The sequence below is a fragment of the Carya illinoinensis genome, chromosome 13 (assembly GCF_018687715.1).
Source record: "Carya illinoinensis cultivar Pawnee chromosome 13, C.illinoinensisPawnee_v1, whole genome shotgun sequence".
NCBI lineage: Eukaryota > Viridiplantae > Streptophyta > Magnoliopsida > Fagales > Juglandaceae > Carya > Carya illinoinensis.
Window position 1 is genome coordinate 25,719,784 of NC_056764.1, and position 24,388 is coordinate 25,744,171.

Genomic DNA, 24,388 nt, shown 5'->3' on the forward strand with positions numbered 1-24,388 from the left:
TGCATGTGAAGTTCTATGACATGTTATGGTAGTTAAATGATTAAATATCCAAGGTTTTCTGAGGAATGGAAGGGAACCTTCTATTGCAGCTTTGCTATTTTCCTAAGATCACCAAAGGGGGTGGCCAGACTTTTGTATCAAAGGAAGATGGCATTGAAGAAGAATGCCGAGGGGGGGGGGGGGGGGAATTTAAATGAAACATTTGACCAAAACGCACGTTTTCATTTTTTTTTTTAAAGAAAGCCACGTAGGTTGGAGTGTGGAGGTTAAGTGAACATGGGTAGTTGTATAGAAGAACTCTAAATTTGATTAGGAGGCTATATATATTTTATAGGCTACATTAGCCTACACCATTCTTACAGTCCTATAATTATATGAATTAATTATAAGCTCTTGATGATCAACTGGACATGCTATTTGAAGTTGAGATCTATCAAGTAAATTGATCAAAGCATGCATGTAATGGTGCTATATATCTTATGTCAGAGATTGATTGAAAACTATACTGAATCTTATAACAATTCAAGTCCACCCTCACTAGTATTCTCACGTGATGACATTTGTACTAGTTTTGAATTTAATTAGTCATTTGAAAGAAATTTATAATTACTAGCTAGCTCTCTCTCTCTGCCTTGATCAGTTGGGTAATGTGGACTATCATACACTACCAACTCTATCTACGTATTTGGAAAAAAAAAATAGAAAGGCCCTTGTAATCCTATTTTTTCATTAAAATTAAGAAATATTCAAGTTTTGTGAACAAGTTTCATCAAAAATATCATTTTCCATTCATGTTTGTGAGGAATGTTCATAATGATCTTTTTACCCAAGTATAAGTCTAAATTCTTCATTCTTTTCCCCAAAATAAAGCTCTATATATGCATGTTTTTTACTTTTTCCATCTATATATATGGATGTCCTTTTGGAATTATTAGGAGATTCCCAGAATTAAAGCATCTCAAAAAATACATAGCTACTGATTATAAACATCTGGATTGTTTAAATTAAATGATTAAGATTTGTCATCTCAACATTTAACCACAATTTCCAATTCAACATTTTATTACAATCGTGCGATAATAAACAGTCATCCTCTATACCAAGAAATTAATATATACAACACATTATATATGCTTCACAGTTCACTCAAGGATCCTATATTATTACTTCTCCCAACCAAAGCAGAAAAGATATCATGTGTTGCAAAAAGACATGAAACAAAAGTTAGGGGCAAGGCAAGTACGTGTGGTCTAGAAAGAACAGTACAGTTGGATTGCCCAGAAGCTTTTACATCAAATGACGTTATTGTAAAAGGACAGCTTCAAACAACCATTTGTCATGTTGGGGTAAATGAAGACCAAAGTAAATGTTGGAGGTTGGAGTAGAGGGGTAGGTTAATTTTACTCAGCATAGATGCTCTAGTAAGGTTTGAAATAGAATATAGAGAGAAAATTGTATTTCTTTCTTGTTATTTATGTAATCCGCATAACTTTTCCCTCAATACCCATTCACAATAATGCCCATGATTTTCCTCTCCATTCCAACCAAATTTATGAATTAATACACCCTCGCTGAAGACTATAGTACTACAGTAAGATCATCTATGTTTTTCCCTTCCAACCAATCCTAGCATCTCGCTCATTTAAGATGTTATCAACAACCAAAAAATTAGTGGCTACATACAATATCAACAACCCAAAAATCCCACAAAATACAAATCAAACAAACATCAAATCTCACATCCATAAACACAAAAACACACAATATGAGAAATGGAGAGATGAAACGAAAAAAGAGAAATAAAAACCAAAACCTAGAAAAATAAAAACATTTTTCTTTAATTTCTTACCTTTCAAGATAATAAACGGTGGGTCTTGGCAGCCACAATACTAGCGGAGGATTGAAGCGGGCTGATGCCGTACGGAAATGGTGACCCTTCGGAGAACTTTTCTTACAGGGTGCCAGAGTGATGGAGCCACATGGTTTCAGAGTGATAGAGTGCGGGTAGAGGGTCAGGCTGGCAAAAGGTAGGGAGAAACTATTGTGGAAAACAAAGTACATGAAAAGAGAAAAAATAATTAAAATATTTTGACATTTATGTACAGTTCATACTACATGTAGCTAAACACTGTAGCAAAATAGAAAATAAATTTCCAAATACATGATCTGTTGAGAGAGATTTTAAGTTACTTTTATTCAAATTTTACATAAAAATGAGTCTTACAAAACTTATTGGAGTGCTCTTAATAGCCCTTAATTAGAACAAGCCACGTAAGCAAAGTCTACTCAAAGCAAGTTGAAGTTAGCCCACCAAATCAATTGAGAGCCCCTTAACCCGATGGAATGATCCTTCAGCAGCCCTCCTTCATTCAAGCTGCTGCAGGAGCATTTCAGGCCCCTTATCACTGTCGTCCATCACCGTCACCATTTGAAGTTAATATCTAAACTTGCTGCATTTTTTCTTTTAGAGTTTCAGCTCACAACCTCGCCTGCCATGGTTTCAGAGGTGAACAACCAAGTGGATTTTCATAGGTTAAACGCTTTTTCTTAGTTTTTAGCTTTGACCACGTATCTATTTGTTGCATTATTGGAATTTTTGGCCCTCAATTGGGTCTTGAACTAAATCTAGGACGATTCATCCCTTCCCATGGAAACCTAAATCCCTCTTAGAGGGTCGACACCGACGAAAGCTCCGAGAGGTGGGCGAGGGGCGGGCAAGCGGCTGGTATGGGTTGCGAGGGTGAGAGGGAGACCGAGGGGCTGTAGGGAGAAAGGGGGAGATCTATATAAGGCCAGGGTCAGAATTTGCAATTTGCTGTAGTTCGGCTCTATTATAGTTTAGATGGGAAGTCTACGTGGCATCAACAAGCGGCTGCTATTGCATATTTTCATTTAATAAAAAAAAAAGCCGCATAGGCAGAGTGCGGAGATTATGTGTATAGTAGGTAGTTGTATAGAAGAAAAGAGTAATGTTACATATAGTCGTGGAGTGTGCAAACGCCGCATAATCACTTTGAAAAAAGTAGGGTTTATGATTAAAAAATTAATTTTTTATGTTGATCCATATTAATTTATTTTTTTAAAAAGATTATACGGTACTTGTACAACTATGACTACAAATATCATTTTTAATAGATTTCGTAATCCCTTGTTTCGGTTCAATGTCTTCTTCAACCTTAGGTGTTCTCTCTCTTCAGCCCTTAAAGTTCCGAACTTTGCTTCCTTCGATCCACAGCCAGAAGATCTCCTAACAGTTTTTCTGAGTTCTGAACTCTGAGTTTTATTTTACTAGGGATTTTTTCATTATTTTTAAATCATGTATTTGGTAAATCCCAATTCTCAGTGCGAATATATGTGAAATTATTGCATCTATAATTTCCAGAGTTTCTGAAGGTGAGTGAGTCAAGAAGAAGAAAAAGAAGAAGGAATGGGTGCTCAGAGAAAAGGTGCAACTAGGGCAGAGGACTCCGATGAACTTGCACGCGTCCCTTTGCAGGCCATCCTCTTGGCTGATAGCTTCGCCACCAAGTTCCGTCCCATCACCCTCGAACGGCCCAAAGTACTCTCTCTCTCTCTCTCTCTCTCTCTCTCTCTCTCTCTCTCTATATATATATATATATATATATACACACACACACACACACCCATACATATACATGCTACACATGTGCGTGTATATATATACGCATGTATGTGTTTATGTACGTGCTTACTGGTCTATGTGGGATGCTGAATTATGGAACCCGTTTACACAGCTTGGTGATATCTTTGTTTTGATGCCGAGGGACTGTGCATCCCGGCATTAGTTGGGAATTTGTTCTTGGACACTCGGTCCCAATAAAAAATTATCTTTGTTTTGATACGTTTTTGGATAAAATGGTGTATCGATTCGAAAAGTTGATTCTTTGTGCTCTGTTTGTTGCTAAGTAGAACAAGAAAAGGGGTTTTGGCTTTTGGATTTTGATTTCCTCTTTTGCTTTTTGATTCTTGGAAGAGAGTTATTTTGCTCGACAAAGCTTGACCGTATGTGCGTCAAAAGAATAAAAACATTACGTTCCAAGAATTTCTCTGCTCATATGTTCGTTTATTTATTTTTTTATTTTGTGTTAGTTGATGAAATTGATATGTTTCAGTATTAGTTCTTTTTTCTCTCTGTCGACTATTTTGGAATTTTCTGTCGGCAATGACATGGAGTTTTTTGGTTCTTCCTATACCAATTTGCACACTCACGGAACTGTTTTGGTGTTGAAGGTATTGCTACCCTTGGTAAATGTCCCAATGATTAGTTACACCTTGGCTTGGCTTGAATCTGCTGGTGTTGAAGAGGTTATTGTTTTTTGCTGTGCCCATTCCAAGCAAGTGATTAGTTATTTGGAGAGTTCTGGGTGGTTTTCCCAGCCAAACTTCTCGGTCACGACGATAGAGTCCCACAATTCTGTCAGTGCCGGTGATGCATTGCGCTTAATTTATGAGCGTAATGTGGTATGCCCACATCTCAACTCCCAATCTTTTTATCTTTTTGTCAATTATTTGTTCTTAAACAATGTAGGTCTACTTGTGTTTGCATTTAGAACTTCCTGTTTCAAAGAGTAACAATTTTTAACCTTTGTGGCTTCTGAAGATACAAGGAGATTTTATCCTTATAAGTGGGGATACTGTGAGCAACATGTCACTTACTCAGGTGCTTCAGGAACACAGGGAGAGAAAAAAGAAAGATCCTAATGCTGTAATGACCATGGTTATTAAACGGTCAAAGTCTTCTCCAATCACTCGCCAATCTCGACTTGGTACTGATGAGCTGTTTATGGCAATAGATCCTAATAGTAAGCAGCTTTTATATTACGAGGACAAGGCAGACTATTCAAAAGGGGTCATATGTCTTGATAAGTTGCTGCTCACTGATAATTCATCAATTTCTTTGCATAATGACACACAGGTTTATTCCTTCGATCCTTCTGTCAAATACTTCAGTTTCAATTTCAGATACCAAATAAAAATAATATTTATTCTTGCAATACCTGGTTCCCTGTTAGAGATAAATTCGTCCTCCCCATGACTTTTGTATATTGGTCTTCAAAGAAATACTAGTTTTTCTCCATATAAATAACTGCTTTTTCAGTAAGTTATTGTTTTTTCATTATAATAACTGGAGTTTATTATAGAATGATGAACAAAGGAATGCTGTGGTGAAAAAAAAAAAAAACCAGTTTGAGTTCTGATTCACATTGGTGGCCAATATCACTTGAAGTCATAACGTTTGTCTGTAACAATTTTGTAAGCAGGTACAGAAAGTGTTTCTTTGTCCTTGTATTGTGATTTTATATACAACTTGGGATTGTCTCAATCCAAGATTATCTGCAATTGCTTACCCAATGAATGCACACGGTCTGCATCTTGTACTTTGAATGACCCATTCTGGAGTGTTTCTCCTCCCACTTCCCTTCTACCTTTCTTTGTGAACTGTTTTTGAGGAATGGCTGGTTGCTTTTAATGTGCTCTCCATGCCATGCATATGAAGGCAATGGATATTGTTACCGGTTAAGACCATGTTTACACTCATCCTGTTGTGTTTTTTCTCAGTTGATGCATTGACATTTTATTTTCAATTAGTATTGCTGAGAGAAAAAAGCCAAATTAAAAAAAAATATGGAATTAATATTAATTTTCACTTCATTTAATGTCTCTTCTCTTAGCAGAATAGTGATATAATTCTATACTGAATTATTTTTGCTGAACCATTAGTGCTTTCACTGTAGGATTGCTATATTGATATCTGCTCACCAGAAGTGCTCAGCCTTTTTACAGACAATTTTGACTATCAACATCTACGGCGCCATTTTGTTAAGGGATTGCTTGTTGATGATGTATGCATTGCTTATTATACATATCTTCTGTAAGCTTAATTTAGTTACTGTCGTGTATATATTATGCTGGTATACTGCGTATAAAAAAAAAGGAAAAATGCTGGTACACTAACATGCACTCACTTTTCTTCAAATTTGTTAATGTATGTTGCAAAGACATAAATAGAGACGCATACTCGCACAGATGTGCCAGAATATAATGGCTCCCATTGCCAATTGTTGTTGTAATACCTTGGATTGCATATAGGAAGGTGGTGAATAGGATTCCACATTGTGGATGGGAGAAGTTTAAGTGTTTTATAATGGTTCCAAGGGACTCCAATTATAACATTGACTAATCATTTTGGAGTATGGGTCCATATGTGGCTTGGGCCTTCCTTGGGTTGTTATGAATGGTAACAGAGCTAAACCCAACCAAAAGTATGGGACTTGAGCTGTGGTGCCTATATGATGGAATGGCTTGGCGAGGACACCAAGGTTTAAAAGGGTGGAGATTGTAATACCCCGGATTGTGTGTAGGATGGTGGTGAATGGAATTTCACATTGCTTGGTAGGGTTCATAGGGAGAAGTTCGAACCTTTTATAATGTTTCCAAGGGTTCCAATTTTAACGTTGATTATTCCTTTTGGAGAATGGGCCTAGACATGGCTTGAGCCTTCCTTGGGTCATTATAGGTGTCTCCTTATATTAGTTTTAAATGTTTTTAATTGTAAATGAAGACTTGTTAGATTAGAAAATGTTAACAAAAGCTCTATTTCTTGCAGCAGCATTTGTCCATAAAACTTGTGTAGATATCTAGGATAAAACAGTGGCCATTCGAATGCATGTGTTATGCATTCCTTTTTGTGCATTGAATGAAAAAAAGAATTTTTTTATCCATTTTCATTGATGAAATATGTTGTTACATTGCCTGATAAATTCTCGCTTTTTTTTTTTTTGCTTTTAGATCTTTTATTTTCCTTATTGGTTATGTTCTTATTAAGAATGAGTAAGACTACATACAGTCTTGAAGTGTGTAAACGCTGTGCAATCATTTTGAAAAAGGGTAGGTTCATTGAAAAAATTAGTTTTTTTTTCTTCCCATGTGGGTCCTGTATTTACCCACTTTTTTCAAAGGGATTGCTTGGCACTTGTGCACTTCACAACTGCAAATATCATTTCTCATTGAGAATCTCTCTTCATTTTGGGTTATTGTAAATGAACTTGAAACATAAACTATTCTTTTTTACAATGAACAACATTTCCTTTATTTTATAATTGCTTAAATCAAGTAAAAAATATGTTCTGCTAATTGGACAAGTTTTCTCTTGTTTTTGGTCTTTTTCATTTCAAAATTCTAATATTCTGTTTACCGTATTAGATTATGGGCTACAAAATATTCACACATGAAATTCACTCGAGTTATGCGGCTAGAATTGATAACTTTCGAAGCTATGACACTATTAGTAAGGACATAATTCAGAGGTGGACATACCCATTCGTGCCAGATGTTAAATTCGGTGGGAATTCTGCCACTAAACTGGAGAGACAGGGGATGTATCGAGCATCAGGTAACCATCAAAAGATCTAATTGGTTGAAACCTGTGTAGTTGATTAGAAATTTTCATATTTTGCACTATAATTTCTACATTAAATGTGATTTTGTTTGGCTTTTTTGCCCCCAGAAGTGGTGCAATCGCGGTCTGCAGAAATTGGTCCTTTTACTGTCATTGGAATTGGTACCAAAATTGGGAGTAACACTAAAATTTCAAATTCAGTTGTTGGGGAAGGATGTACTATAGGATCAAACATCTCAATAGAAGGTTCTTATCTTTGGAATAATGTCACTATTGAAGATGACTGTAAGCTAATGCATGCTATAGTATGTGATGGAGTGGTTATGAAGTCGGGAACAGTCTTGGAACCTGGTGTAGTTTTGTCTTTTAAGGTATGTGCCTATGTAACCCTGCGTTCCCCCTTTTTGAACTGCCATATTATTATTCTCTTGGGTTTGTTGTCCTGTTGGACTGCTTCGCAAACTACATGCCACCAACTTAACTAACCCTGATATAGGTCCATATCTCGGACTAAAAATTTTAGTTGTGAGGGTATAAACTCATTTGAAATGGGACAGAGTGATACTGTTGTGGGATTAAAATCCCTCTGGATGTTTGATAGCATATTTTATGGATTTGGGATTTCAAAAGTGCTATTCTGCTATATAAGCCAAGATAGTGGTCTGCTTCTATTAGATATCAACCGATATGAATTCATTAGTTGATACATCTTTGGTTATGAGATTGAGCAGAGTACTCTTATGTGCCGTTTGTATAGTGAGTTGAGATGAAAGTTGAATAAAATATTGTTAGAATATTATTTTTTAATATTATTATTGTTTTGGGATTTGAAAAAGTTGAATTGTTTATTATATTTTGTGTGAAAATTTGGGAAAGGTGTAATTATGAGATGAGATAGGATGAAACACTTTCACCATCTAAATGGGCATTAAGCTATTATTATTCTTTTTTAAGTTTTGCTCTTCTTCTAGACATTGAGTTAAATTCTGCATTGATCATTATGAATGCCACTTTGTATTTTTGTCTCATCTTCTCTGCACATTTATGTTCTCTTATTTGTTGTTGCATGAAAGCTAAATAAGCTAATTTAAGGTGGAGATTTTCTTCACAAGAGAGGAGAGTAATTAAAGTTACAATATAGTAGAAGCACGTAAAGAAGTGAACAAGAAAAACCTAAGGATGGACATCTGCTGTTGGGGCAAACATGACTCTAAAGTTGTGGCACCTGTTTTTAGCTGAAAAATCCACTTGATTGGCTGACTGTGAACCAAATTAATTAATAAAACCTAACTTTGTATCTGATTTATTCAGTTATGCTTAAACTCAATATTATTAGTGTATATCTTTTGTAATAACAATCACAAGGAACAATTATTGAAAGTTATGGTCCTTTTCTGATTTAGTTTGCTATACTGAGTACTGTGTTTTGACATTTCTTATGCTCCAGGTTGTAATAGGGCACCAATTCGTTGTTCCTTCATACTCAAAGGTATCTTTACATGAACAGCCGATTAAGCAAGATAGTGACGAGGAGCTGGAGTATGCCGACAATAGCAGTGGGATCGGGGAACCTTCATGTAATTTTTACTGCATCACATCCCTTAACCTACTTTTCTGTAGCAGAACTCATCAATTGCCTTTGCAGAGGATATGATTATGATGTAGGGATCTTAAGTTTACTGATCATATTAGAACTCTTTCATGATATAAGCCTATTATCTTCCTTAAAGTGGGTGTGCCTTGAAGTGATGAGTAATGGTTGGCTTGGCTTATTAAACATTTGGATGGAAATAGCTTTTTTGTTGAGGGTGATCTATAAACACATGCGCACAAAAAAAAGAAGAATTTATATTTAGAATAGATGAATAAATACTTCTATCTATCAAAGAAATAAAAATGAAAAGGAACTTTCTTTATTGATTAATGCCCGTCTAAAATAGATTCATGAATGGAATCAAATTTGCAATATTTACAGAAATCGATACTTACACTTCATGAATTTAAGCAAAATTTAGAAGTTACACCTTCAAAGATTGTAGACATGTTTGAAATATTTGGATCTATAAAAATGTCACCATCGAATATGAAAATAAGTGAGACACAATAAACTTGATGGGATGCTTTCCCATCATTAGTTATCTGTGTCTGGGTGTGTAAATTGACTTTTATTTTGTTTTTCTGAAGACTGAAGTATTAGAACTATTTGTATTCTTTGCTGCTAATAAACTACAAATGGATTCTGAAACGTCAGGTTTGTTATGGTAGATGGTGCAGGATCCTTTTTATTCAAATGCTTCCTTATATGTATTGTTTAATTTCCTCATAATTCTTCTGCTCTGTACTAGTTGCTGACTATACAGTTATTGAAATGCTATTTTGCATTATTGTAAGTTGTTTTATGTGCAGCAATTGCAGGTACGGTGGATAAGTCAAATGGGGTGATGTCATCCCAATTATCCGAGGAACAAAGTCAGCCTACAGACGAGGTTAGCTGTCAGACTGCTTTTTATTTTTCTCTGGATCATGGACTAGCCTGATACTGTTAAATTATATCTGGACTTATTTCTATCACTTAGGTGATAGATCTGTCACTAATCGGTACATGAATCATGATATGATAATGAATATCATTTTGTTCAACCCCCCCCTCTCTTTCTCTTTTTTTAATTATCAAATAAAACCCAAAAAGGATTGGCCCTTTCGAGGCATGATATGTTTTATCATTTACTCATACCATTTACTATTATTGATCAGCTTGGTACTGGTGGAGTTGGATATGTTTGGTCAATATGTGAAGGAAGCCACGAAGAAGAATGGAGGCATTCAATTGCACCAATTCCTGCAGATAAACTTGCTGAGGCAATGCAAACTACAGAAGATGATCTAGAGTTGATCACTCAAGATGGTAGTGTTCTCCCAGCTTCAGGAGAGTTGAAACCTGACTGCATCGATTCAGATGATGATGATAATGAAGATTCTAGAGATGACTCTATCGACTTTGAGAAAGAGGTGATTATGTCAACCAGAAATGATGATGGTAGTGGAGATACACCTTTGCACAGGATGAGCATTTATTGATCCATTTTCATTTGCAGGTTGAAGCAACTTTTCTACGGGCTGTGCATGAAAATATTAAAGAAGACAATGTAATCTTAGAAGTGAACTCATTGCGGTATGTTACTTTTATTCGTAATTTTTTCACCTGTTTATATGAATCATTCATTTTTTTTTTTTTTCAATTTGTAAGTTATGCAACTTATGGATTTTAAACCCACAAGGTTACACTTCATTCCTCCCACTTTAATGTTTCTCATCTCAGTTACTTATATAAAAACAGGTTTCTCATCTTAACATGGTTCACTAATTTATTTTCCTAATGTGCTCGTCAAACTATCCTCTCCCTCCTTCCCTATTTTCTTATTCATTTGGTGAGTTCACATTTAGTCCATTATTCTTATGGGCATCTGTTATGGATTTCAATGGAGCTAGTTTTCATGACTTTCTTATTTCAATTTCTAGTACCTAACACTTCATTTAGGTGTTTCCTCTTGTATACTTCCTATGTACTCGGGCTATGCCTATTCTATTGATTCAATAATATTTTTATTTACCTATAAAAGAAATTATTGATTTTGTTATTGTTGTTTGCATGTTCACTTTTTGTGGTCTCCATGTTTCAAGTTTATAAGGGAATTGGGAATCAACTCAGGCATTCTCATAGGCATAATGTAAAAGGCAGATCTAAGAACTTTGTTTTTATTTAAGATCTGAGAATTATGCTTAAAAACCAAACTGAGTCAAATGATACAAATGTTGCACCACCCACTAAATAGAATGGAAGAACAAACAACAATCTGGGTTCAGCTACTGCTGGGATTTAAGCAAGTTCCCGTTCAGATATACCTGATTGGATGTATGTTATTCCTCTCCTACCAAGTTGTCTGCATGATGCAAAGAGAAACTGCCCCACCAAGTCTCACTTTTCTCTCATGATAGAGTCCTACTTTTGCAACTTGCAAAAACCTATACTACAGTTCAAGGTATCACCTGACACTCCAAATAGAGATACAACATGACCATAATGCTTTTGACACTGATTTACAGTCTCACTACTGAACTTACCCATGCAACATCTGTCTATGACAAATTTTTCCCTTTCTCGTGTGATCAGTATACCAAGGAAGCTTTGTCTGATGTGTACAATGTTGCATGTGCTAAGAATGTTATGGCTGACCATACAGAGATATTTAGTGATTTCCCTTCGTGGAATCCACTAAAGCCAACCTTAACCTACTATTTTCTACTGGGTTGAGACGAGGAGGTGTAGACAAGCTTCATTGGTCCCCCGCTAAGAGGGTGGATGTTCAATGTCCATTCTCTCTATAATGTGCTTACATCTCACAATCACAATTCCTTTCATTGGAAGAGTATCTAGAGGACTAAGGCCCCTTAATGGGCTGCACTTTTTCTTGGAAAGCCTTTCTAGGCAAGATTCTTACCATTGGTAGCCTAAGAAAAATAGCCATCATAGTGGCTGATTGGTGCTGCATGTGTAAGAGTAGTTGGGGGTCTGTAGATCATTGTTTACTCTATTGCAATTGCCATTGCACTATGAAGTAACTTCTTCTGACAGGTTGGTTTGGATTGGGTTATGCCAAAAAGATTATTGAACTTGTTTATTCTTGGAAAGGGCTAGGTGTCAGGCCACAAATCAAACCAATGAGGAAAATAGTCCCTGCTTGTCTCATGTGATGTATTTGGAGGAGGAAAATGCTATCATTTTTTAGGATTGCGAACAAGCACTGGAAGAGCACAAAACTTCCTTGGCATCTCTTTGTTTGGATAGATTTGATAGTCTTTCATGGGCACTTATATGATTTTCTTGTATCTTCTTTGTTTTCCTACTAGATTAATGTATTTCTTGTATGCTTCTTGTGTACTTGGATTGCTTTTTTTAATGAAGTCTTATTATTTATAAAGAAAGAATCAATTGCCAATGGTTTTTCCAACGCAGTGGAGTATCCAAGGAATGCTAGGTTTTTTGGTAAGTTGACACTCTTATACTCTTCCAAGGAAGCTCATAGGCCAAGTTCTCTTAGTGTTTCTCAATAAAAGTACAAACCTCACCCCTAGGGCTCAAGTGGTAAGAGCTTTGGTCTTGGTGGTATGCTTCCTCCAAGTCTAAAGTTCGAACGTTTGAGCGCAAAAAATTTCTAAGGGCCATCGGACTAGAAGAATTGCTTCTTGAATTATCCAAAGTGTACTTGTGAGAAACTCCTTGCCCAGGGTCTGTGTGCCCCCAAGGATTTTTCAGGACTTTCTTCCAAACACCTACTGCCAATAAAAAAAAAAAGAGGCAAACCTCAAACCTTTTTAGAAAGCCTCCAACTACTAGTATTTTAGAGTTCAACATCTCCATGAAAATGTGGAGTGACTAAAGATGTCAATCTCACAAAGATCTCTAAAACCTAATCTGCCAATCTCGAGCTACTTCACAAGATATTGAAACCCTAAAATCTTATGTTTGCAAAACTGTACATGGAAATAAGATAAGTTTGTTATACACTGACAGTGTGGATTAGATGTGGATTTAGTTGGGTTGAATTGAGGATAGAATGCTTTTGTGTCCAGTGTGGATTTTTTGCTGATTATGTAACTTTGTTGCAAATTTAAATGGCAGGTTGTCGTACAATAAGTTATTCGCCGAATGTGCTGGAGCTATATTCTATTCAATGATGAAATTGGCATTAGAAACTCCGCATACTTCAGCTAGTAAGTTTTTGTGTCATGATTTTAATGTATACAGTCAGGTAGAGGTTGTTTCTGATTTGATTTCAAATAATACCCTTTATGATTGAAAGCTAACCTCTTTCTGACTTTTAGTGAATAATGTAAAACATTATATTAAGTAAGGTTTTAACTTTTTTTATTTTTTTGTTATTTTATTTTTGTAGCCAATACCAATCATTATGTTCCATGTTTTTGTCTCCAAAACAGTTTATCACTTGATTATGTTTGAGTTATATCACCTGAATGCTAAACCAGCAACTATGTCATGCTGTTAGAAGCTTAGTCAGTTTCTAATTGTCCAATGGCATAGCACATAATTGGTTGGAAAAAAGATCCCTTCTGGAGGCCACATGGCATGCATACAAGGAGACTTATTTCTCTGGGAGTATATTTCTATGGTGGTTTGTGAGGCTTTTGGATGCTTTCCCTTAAAATTTAGCCACTGTCAGAAAATTCCTGGAAGCAATGTCTTTAGGCTAATTTACTTCATTTTAATTAATTATATATCCTTCTATTGTCAAGGCTCAATCAGTCTTGAAACCCTAAAACAGATGGCTTTTCTGTTTGTAGGTGTCTTTTGTCTTGGATAAAGTTGGTCTTCTCTTCAATTATTGTTCTAATGGTGATCAGATTCTATCGCCCATGTTATTTATGTGTTGCATATCGTAACTAGTTATCTGGTTGGTTCTCTCTTCATTTGTGTGAAAAGCACAAGTTAGGTTTTTAAATGACTGAAAACCTAGTTATTATTTAAGTTGGGTTAATTACATTTTACCTCACGAACTCTCACCCAAGTCACACTTAACACCTGTAAACTTCAACTCAAGGCAACTCAGATCCCATTTTGAAATTCTGATATCAGTTTGACTCCCAAAAATATACCATTAATTTTGACAGAGATATGTATAAAAGGACAAAAATACCCTTGATGTTGTAGTTGAGCCTATCAGCTGTGCATGAAGGATAATTTCATCTTGCTGAATGTCTTTCCGCCAGAGAATGTAGCAATAGGTACATCATGGGGAGTGTAGCACACTCCCCATGACGTACCTACACTCCCCATGATGTACCAGGTTAGGAGGCTCTCCTCCACCAGAATCATTGTCACGACAGCCACAGATTCGGCCGGCCGACCAACAGAAGACGCCGACGACGCCGTCCGACCAACAGCTGACACCAGAAGATGATTCCACCATAAATCCCGTTGATACGATGAGCAACCAGCAGCAGATCTCTGTGCAAAATACCGAGACGACGCCGACGGTGGCTCTTCCTTCAACCTGACGGCAACAGAACTTGCCGGTGGATCATCAAACGGCAACGAAGTGTCGAGAAGCTTTTTCGGAGCTTCAGACCACGCCGTCAGACCCTCTGGTCACTCTACCACCATCACAGAGTGGTTGTTCTCCTAGGGGGACTGTACAGAACTCGCCGACGGGGCAAGGGGAAGAAGGTGGAGGTCCGGCAAGACCCTTAGGGGTGATCTGTGACCTTGTGGTAGTGGAACACAGTGAAGGAGGAGAAGAAGAAGATTCGGTTAGTGATCTCTTCCTATTTGACGAAGAGAGTTTTCAAAGGCTTTTACAGGGGATTGATGAGCATGGAGGGGAAGTGGGTTTAGTGATTGGAGAAGTGAACTTGGAGGGGCAGAAGGATTTTAGGGTGCAGAACCCAATTCCTCTTAAATGTATGTACCCGGATTCATCTAGCGTTTCAGATTGGGTGTTCCAAACAGTGAATAAAATAAAGGACATGGTGGGACTAAAGTGTGAAGGTTATGAAGAGCAATTCATGGCATTACTCACTGCCATCGAAGTGGGTCACCAACAACAAAGGAAAACGGGGTCCAAGAAACAGTGTGAACTCAATAGGCTAACATGGTCCATGAATTCTGAAGGTAGCTCAAGCAGGGAGAGGTCAAAAGGGAAGGGGCTGGCTTATTCCAATAAATGAAACCAAAAATTCTCTCGTGGAATGTCCAGGGCCTAAATGACGCAGGTAAGCGGCTTTAAATAAGAAACTTACTGCGTGGGTGGAAACCGGACATTATTTGCTTACAGGAGACAAAATTGAAAATAGTCAATAAAAAAATAATACAAAGTATATGGAGCTGTATTCATGTCGATTGGGTGTTTTTGGAAGCTAAGGGAGCCTCGGGTGGAGTGTTGGTGATGTGGGACCAACGGGTGGTGGAGAAAGTAGAGGAGGCCGTGGGGTTGTTCTCAGTGGCATGTTCTTTTAGGAGTGTGATCGATGGGTTTATGTGGGCCTTTGCAGGTGTTTATGGACCTAACGCAGACAGTGACCGAAGACTTCTATGGGATGAACTAGCTGGGTTACACAGCTGGTGGGATCTTCCTTGGTGCATTGGCGGTGATTTCAATGTAACAAGATTCTCAGGTGAGTGTTTTGGAAACAGACGAATACGTCCAGCAATGGTAGACTTCTCGGAATGCATTTTTGAGTTGAACCTAGTGGACTTACCACTAGCGGGGGGCATATACATGTGGGCTAATAATCAAACGTGGTCTAGATTAGATAGGTTTCTAATCTCACCGGAATGGAAAATTCACCATCCAAAGGTGTGGCAAAAGAGATTGCCTCACTTGTGCTCGGACCATTGGCCCATTATGTTGGACTGTGGGGGGACTCAAAGAAGGCGGCAACATTTTAAGTTTGAAAACATGTGGATGCAAACTGAAGGCTTTGTGGATAGGGTCGGACAGTGGTGGTCTTCATACCAGATTCAGGGTACTCCTAGTTTTGTTTTTGCTGGAAAGCTAAAGGCTCTAAAGCAAGATTTAAAGCTTTGGAACAAGCAGTCCTTTGGTAATATTGGGGAACTCAAGAAAACAAAGCAAAGGGAGATACAAGAGCTAGAAAGGTTGCAAGAGTCAAGGCCTTTGAATCCGGAGGAACAAGCCCAAAAGTTAGCATTGGTCGTAGAGCTCGAGAGGATCATCCTATTAGAAGAGATCTCGTGGAGGCAGAAGTCTAGAGCTTTATGGCTAAAGGAAGGTGACCGTAGCATTAAGTTTTTCCACAGGGTTGCTAATTCTCATAGGCGATCCAACAACATTGAGATGCTAAAGATTGATGGGTCAGAGTGTAGGGATGTGCAAGTGATTAACAATCACGTGGTTAGTTTTTTTGATCAGCTTCTTACTGAGCAGGTGGGGTGGAGGCCTAAGCTAGAGGGGTTGACGTTCGAGTCCATTGGAGCTTTGGACTCCAACCGTATGGAGAGGCCGTTTGAAGAGGCAGAGGTGCTAGAAGTGGTAAGGAAAATGGCTAAAGACAAGGCTCCGGGTCCTGATGGGTTCTCTATGGGCTTTTTCCAAATTTGTTGGGAGATCCTAAGGGATGACCTAATGGGGGTGTTCTAGGAGTTTTATTCGTTTGGAAAGTTTGAGAAAAGCTTAAATGCCACTTTTATAGCCTTAATACCAAAAAGGGCGGGAGCGGAGGATGTACAGGAGTTTCGCCCCATTAGCCTAGTCAATGGGGTCTATAAGATTCTATCCAAGGTACTTGCTAACCGCCTTAGTCAGACTGTAGGAAAGATTATTTCAAAGCTCCAAAATGCTTTTGTAAAGGACAGACAGATTCTAGATGCAGTGCTCATCGCCAATGAATGCCTGGACAATAGATTGAAAGTGGGTCATCCAGGGATTATATGTAAGCTAGACAAGGAGAAGGCGTATGATCATGTTAACTGGGATTTTCTGATTGACATTTTGGGGAAGTGTGGTTTTGGGGTGAGATGGTGCTCTTGGATCTGATGGTGTATATCTACGGTGAAATTCTCAATCCTAATAAATGGAAGCCCTACTGGTTTTTTCAACAACACTCGAGGCCTAAGACAGGGAGATCCGTTGTCCCCATTACTCTTTGTCATTGTAATGGAGGCTTTGAGCAGAATGATCTCAGTCCTGGTTGCAAATGGGCATATGACTGGTTACTTGATTGGAACCCCAGGAGGGGGTAGTATTAACATTTCTCATTTGTTGTTTGCAGATGACACCCTAATTTTTTGTGAGGCGAATCAACTCCAAGTTAGAGTACTGAAGGCACTCCTACTTTGCTTTGAGGTAGCTTCAGGCTTGAAAGTGAATCTGGACAAATCAAAGATGGTGCCTATTGGTGGTGTTCAGCGTCTAAGACACTTGGCGAATACTCTGGGGCGTAAGATTGCTACACTCCCCATGACATATCTAGGCCTTCTGTTGGGATACTGTGATTGAGAGAGTAGAGCGACGTTTAGTAGGTTGGAAGAGAATATACTTATCAAAAGGGGGTCGGATTACGCTTATAAAGAGTACTCTATCTAACCTTCCAACATATTATCTATCCCTGTTCCCTATTCCAGCAAGGGTGGCACTCCGTATTGAGAAACTACAACGGGACTTCTTGTGGGGTGGAATAGGAGAGGAGTTCAAGTTTCATCTAGTCAGGTGGGAACAGGTTTGTAAGCCCATCTTGAATGGGGGGTTGGGCATTAGAAAACTGAGATTCTTTAATCAGGCGCTATTTGGTAAGTGGTTATGAAGATACCATAGAGAACCAGAAGCTCTCTGGAAGTTGGTGATTAAAAGTAAGTATGGGGAGTTATGGGGTGGTTGGTGTTCTAAGGAAGTACGAGGAGCACATGGTGTGGGATTGTGGAAACATATTAGATAGGGATGGGAGGTTTTCTCTCAATATACGAGGCTTCGTTTAGGAGAGGGAAACAAGATCAAATTCTGGTATGACACCTGGTGTGGTAATTGTACGTTTAAGGATTTATTTCCGTCATTATTCTTGGTTGCAAGTGACAGAGAAATCAGTGGCGGAAGTCATGGTGGTTATGGGGGAGCAAATCCAGTGGAATATCAGTTTTAGCAGGGCTGCTCAAGATTGGGAAATGGACACTTTTGAAGCCTTTTTCAGCCTCTTGTATTCAACTAAACCAAGTAACCAGCTTCTGGATTCGTTGTGGTGGGTATCATCAGGTAAAGGCTTGTTCTCGGTCCGTGCTTTCTACAAGGCCCTAACACAAGGGCAACCCTCTCAGTTTCCATGGAAAAAGCTTTGGAAACACAAGGCGCCTCTTAAAGAGGCTTTCTTTGTGTGGTCCACTTCACTGGGCAAGATTCTCACAATGGATAATTTGAGAAAACGAAGGGTGATCATCGTAGATTGGTGTTGTATGTGCAGGAAGGGGGGAGAATCCGTTGACCATCTTTTATTACATTGTGAGGTAGCTCGAGGGTTATGGAACGGGGTTTTTTGTAGACTAGACTTGGGTTGGGTTATGCCGGAAATAGTTGTGGCGGTTCTTGCTAGCTGGACAGGTCTAAGGGGTAACAACCAGATTAAGGCAATTTGGAAGATGATCCCGATATGTATTATGTGGTGCGTGTGGCAAGAGCGCAATGAACGGACATTCGAGGATAAAGAGAGATCAATGGAGGAGCTGAAAGTCTTCTTTTTTAGAACTCTCTGTACTTGGGCTATTCTGTTAGTTTTAATGGTCAAAATTTACATGAGTTTCTTATTTCTTTTGACCCTACATAGTGTAGGACATTCTTTGTACTGAACGTGGCATTTTGCCTATTCTTTTTTAATATACCTTCTTACTTTTCTCAAAAAAGAATGTCTTTCCATTAAAATTTAGGGTGGTTTTTACAGAGGGTGTAATTGATACTGAAAGTTTAAAATAGGGTGTGGGTTATACCGGGTTGAATGTCATGGGTGTTTTATACCAGGTTGAATGTCATGGGTGTTAAGTGAGAATAGGGTGATAGTTTTTGGCTAAGTAGATAGGGTGATTCATGGAGGGTAAATGCAATAACCTCTCTGAATTTAAAGTGTATGCATGCTCAATCATCTCTAATGTATATATCTTGAAACCCATTGTAGTGATCATATTATATTATTAGTACCACCCAAAATGTTTATCATCTGTGTGAACTTTTAATATATTATGTTGTTGGAATTCTTCCATCTTTCTTTTGGTTTCATCATGACAATTGTGTATTATTTATATCTTGATCCTTGATTTTTCCCTTTATTTATACGTGTAAAAAAAATTCCCTTTTAGGCCCAAAATAAAGTGGTTATAAGTATTAGCACTTTCAAGGAAACTCTTGTTAGATCCTATTCTCTTCTTTTTGCTGTTTTCCATATTGGCATGTTTTGACATTCTACCCATGTTCAATACTGCCGATGCTATGTTGGCCTTATGATTGCCATTATTCTGCTTAACATTATAAATTGGCTCATGATTCTCATTATCTTTTTTGGACATTTATACTTACTAATGCTACAGATATACTTCTGTGTAAACAGATGTCATCTATGTAGGAAAAGTTAATGTTCTTACCTTTTGATCCATGAAATGAACAATTCTGTTATTCTTAATCTACTTTTCAGGTGAATTATGTAATAATGCTGTGAGCATAATTACAAAATGGAAAAAACTTCTGAAGTCTTACCTGAATGACATTGATGAGCAGGTTTGTGTAAAATAATGATTTTAAATAATTGTGGGTGTTTCTTTGACGAGTAAACTTATCCAATTTTCTTTTGTAATAAAATTGTTTTGTAATGAGCCCTTTGTAGGATCATTGCTTGTAGATTAATTCAATTATTCTGTTGTCCCATGTCAATTCATTGGGCAAAATGAAAGGATATTTTTGGACTCTACATCTTCTTGTTCTTATATCTTGCTGTAAAGCCTTGCCTTTTTCTTTCAGTAAATAAAGTGGTGTGCATCATCATTTTGTTATACAATCTCAAATTAGTGTCCATTTCTTCCTTGGTGTTTTCTTTTTCTTCCTTATAGAGAAAAGAGTCTTTATAGAAATAGCTTTTGAAAATACTTTTAGGTTCTTTCCAGTAATTCCTTTCTATCCTCATCTGCAATTAATTAAGGTGTTGGGCATTACACCGCCGTTTACCTGTGTGCCAATTACACTATGTTTAATAGTTGTTCCTGTAGGTTTCTTAAGTTCCCAAGACTAATTTCTCACTGGTGAAACTTGTATGTGTTAATCTTACATCAGAGACATGTATCTCTTTGCAGCTGAATTTTAGATATGTTAACACATGGAATAGGGTGAACTTGGTTATGTAGTGTCGTTTGATATAGCGCACCAAGTGCCCTAAGTTTTGATGGTTTCGAATAAAAATCTCAATATTTTATAGTAAACTAGTTGTATACCCGCATGATGCGCAGGAATAGTTATAGTTTCAAGAATGCGAATTGTAGATGTGATGGTTATTGGTAGTTATATGCAAAATAGAGTGTTAATTATTCCAAATAACTATTATTTGAGATGTGAAAGTTCTCTTATAGCTGTATATGCTTATTTTGGTGAGTGCTTCAACAAATAACAAGTCATTGTGAAGACATACAATGATGTCTATTGATTTTTCTACCAATATTGCTTCATTTATTTTCTTTGCAGCAGTAGAATTCACGATTATCAGTAAACTTAAGTAATCTATCTTGTGTTTTGTTAAAAATTATAACTCATTCATATTGATAAATGCATGAATTAATAACTTGTATGACACAAAACACACCAAGGGTGAAAATGGGACACATGAGAATATGAAAAGAATGCATGAAAGGGAAGAAGAAATGGTTAAAATGTGAAATGAAGGGCTTTGTTTCTTAAGCATGGTGAAGATGGGTAAATAAAACAAAATGATTGATAATAATGATGGGTTAATGCTTTCAAAATTAAACGTGTAATAGGTAATAAAAATCTAAGGGAAATAAGAAAACAATAAAATTAATTAGATAAAATCTGGTTGCTTAATAGGAATAAAAGAACTTGCTTCGAAAATTATATAGGTAACTAGTCACATACCATTGCAATGTGTGGGAAAAATTGTGGAGTTTTTAGCTTTATCCTATTTTTAATTTCGTGTATAATTTGTTTGTGTGAAATTATTTAAACATGATGTCCTTCAATTACTAATTTTAATGAAAGAAGATGATATGTTATAGACAAAATGTTACAAATAAATTAATTATTTTAATTTATAGTCATTTAACACATGAATGGGTGATGTGGTTCAACCGAAAGAAGATAAAATGTTATGGATAAAAGAAGAGAGTGTGTTTTTGACCTTTAAATTCGTCCTTTAAAATTATTTAAATTTATGGTCAGTTCTTTTGGAAAGTAGAAATTGAAGGGTCTTTTGGGAATAGGAACCTAAGAGTCTTTTGTGTATTAAAGGCTCATTCAAATACAATTCAATGAAAAAGAAAAATTGCATGTAGGAAATTAAAATTGTTTGAATAAATTATAATCAAATTAATTAAAAAAATATTGAGGTGGCACGATAGAAACAAAAGACATTGCTTTATATTATATAGGTAATAGTTTTTGGCACAATAGAAACAAAATACATTGCTTTGAATATTATATAGGTAGTAGTTTTTTTATAACAATTTTTCTTTAATATCCTGCAGATAGAAGTAATACTAACATTCGAAGAGATGTGTTTGGAATCTGCCAAGGAATTCTTTCCGGTGTTCGCAAAGGTATTTTTGTCTCTATATTTCATGGTTATAATGTTGGAAAATGATTTGTGTAGGCTTAGCCTTGTGTAGGTCATTTGAAAAAAAGTGGGACCTACCATAAGATGAGTTTACCATTTATATAAAATTATGCCAAGTTTCAAACTTCACCCGTTTTTATATAAATGGTCAACTTCATGGGTAGGTCCCAGGTGAAGATGAGTTTTAACATTTATATAAAATTATGCTAAGTTTAATCAGGTCAAACGGGTTAATTTTAGGCCTATTCAACCCATTTACATACATAAACAGTTTGAAACTGGTTGTATTGTGTAGTGTTAACCTATTTCGTAATATTCATTAATGGATCAAAATGGGTTGATATGACAAGACCCGTTATATTAATAGGTCGTGTTAGGGTTTGAGATTTTGACACGATAAGTTTAACAGGTCGGGTTAGGGTTGACCTATATAGTATAATATACATGCTTTGACACGATATGAACATGACCCATTAACACAATTTGATATCCCTAACTAGTTGGTTTTGTTAAGGTTAACTTCGTTTAAGGGTAAGAAAGGTATCATTTAAACCGTAAAGATCTACTTTCCATTTCTTGATCTGTATGGGGGAGGGGGAGGTACCATGTATAAGGTGGAGATTGCTGCGGCAAGGAGCCAGGGTTCTCTAATGGCGGAGGGTGATAGTAAAAATGTTATCAATTGATCTCTAAGATTAAAATGAGGTCATTGGGTCCTTGCTGTTTCACTCAATAGATGTATCTAGCTCTGTAATTATATAACTCTCTAATTGGTTGGCTAAATAACTGGATGTCTGGGCAAAAAAGGGTGCCTATGTAATTGGAAAATGATGGAACCTTTTCACATTCTTTGTTATTTTTGCGCATCTCACTTTCCTTGTATTTTGGGGAGGAATATTTCATTTTGTTCCATAAAACCCAAGTGAAGTCGATGAGTTTGATTTTATTTTATTCTGTTGATTCAACTCCTTTTTGTTTTATTTTACAGATTCTATGGCATCTTTATGATAAAGATATTATACATGAAGAAGCTGTGCTAAAGTGGGATGATGAGAAAAAAGATGCTGATGATTCAGATAAAGTTTTTGTTAAGCAGTCAGAAAAATTCATTCAAGTATTATTATTAACCTTTTTGCCTTTACTTATTTATTTATTTATTTAAAGAAAAGGGGAAACAAATACTAACTTAGATGGGTGTATCTCCTGCCTGTTACTTGTGTAGCACCCAATTAACTTAGCAAAAAAGAAGAGAAAAAAACAAATGAAATCAATTACTAGTTCTTGCAGTATGGGATTTCTCAACTTTTCTGGAATAAAAAAAAAAATCAAGATGGACGAATCATGCTTCTCTTAGAAGAACACCTGATATAGTTTCATTATCATAATACTTGCATCTTCCTGCGTGTGTTTCATGGTTTGCAGTGGTTGAGAGAGGCATCAGAAGAAGAAGAAGAGGAAGAAGGAGGAGGAGAAGAAGAAGAAGGAAATCAGGAGTGAGTCAATCCATAGATCTAATTTTGGGGGTGGAATATGTTGTCATGGATATCGAATTATTGTATCATCTTTCGGGGTTGTGGTACTGTGGAGTTGGGGATAAATGAAGGTCTTTTACCTTGTTTATAGAGAGAGATTTGATTTCGAGTTTAATGGCCTATCAAATTCTCTTTGTACTACAGTGGCTTTAAATCACATCGGATAATCACAACCAAATAAATGGAAGAAATAACCTTGCTGGCAATTAGAGGCGATGGATGTAATAAATGGGTTTTAGATACAAATTTAGAGCGTGCAACTGTGCAAGCTTGGTTTATGGACTTATCTGTTGGATCCCAGTTTTTGTAAAGGAGCCTGCAAAGTAATAAATTATTTTATATATATATATATATATATTTTTTTTTTCCTTTGACTATTATTCAAATCATCAGGGTTCCTTATTTTTTTTTTCCCAAACTAAAAAATTATAGACTGCACTAATTAGTAATTACAAACAAAACTATATCTAAATAAAGTTTAGAACTAAAATGTTACAAATTAATCTAATAATAATACAAACAAACTATAAAATTGAATACTTAAACTGTTACAATCTAATAATAACGAAAGCCTTCTATAGTCCTCTTTACAATCTAATAATAATGAAAGCCTTCTATAGTCCTCTTTTCAGGTTAAGGAATAGGTGTTTACTGTGACAAAGTATTGGTCTCTTAGACAATTGTTTTAAGAGAGGAAACATGGCTGAGGATGTGGGAAGGGCTGTCCTTGAAGAAGAAAAGGTGAAAATTGTTTGCTTGCTTTAATCTCAACAAGGAGGCTTTCGGATCAACTCTGGCAAAGGTATGGGATTCAGATGGATGGGTTACTTTATGTGAAGTAGGCGAAATCAGGTTTTTGGTGAAGTTTCAAAATCACTTTGATAAAGAAAAAGTGATGCAAGGCCGACCTTGGTCATTCAATAGACATCTAGTTTGCCTCTAGGACTTTGAAGGAAGTCTGTCACCAAATGAAGTCCAATTCATGTTTGAATCTTTTTGGGTGTAGTTGCATAATCTCCCATTTGCTTCTATGATAGAAGAAATAGGCCAACTCATTGGATCAGGGGTTAGAGAATGTTCATAAAGTGGA

General features: G+C 36.7%; 1 protein-coding gene across 4 annotated transcripts; it reads left to right on the plus strand.

The window, feature by feature from the left end:
- Window positions 1-3,149: 3,149 nt before the first annotated feature.
- On the plus strand, window positions 3,150-23,504 carry LOC122291675 (translation initiation factor eIF-2B subunit epsilon). Of its 4 annotated transcripts, none has more exons than XM_043099530.1 (16): window positions 3,151-3,254; window positions 3,383-3,559; window positions 4,252-4,482; window positions 4,622-4,936; window positions 5,757-5,864; window positions 7,225-7,414; window positions 7,529-7,791; window positions 8,868-8,997; window positions 9,827-9,906; window positions 10,175-10,429; window positions 10,516-10,592; window positions 13,101-13,192; window positions 19,625-19,707; window positions 21,678-21,749; window positions 22,755-22,880; window positions 23,189-23,504. In XM_043099530.1, the coding sequence occupies exons 2-16, from the start codon at window positions 3,428-3,430 to the stop codon at window positions 23,261-23,263; spliced, it is 2,229 nt and encodes a 742-aa protein (XP_042955464.1). In that variant the 5' UTR covers window positions 3,151-3,254; window positions 3,383-3,427; the 3' UTR covers window positions 23,264-23,504. The 4 variants fall into 4 exon arrangements, with proteins under 4 accessions (XP_042955467.1, XP_042955466.1, XP_042955464.1 ...); XM_043099531.1 differs by having other exon boundaries at window positions 3,162-3,263; XM_043099533.1 differs by having other exon boundaries at window positions 3,150-3,559; window positions 9,836-9,906.
- Window positions 23,505-24,388: the final 884 nt, after the last annotated feature.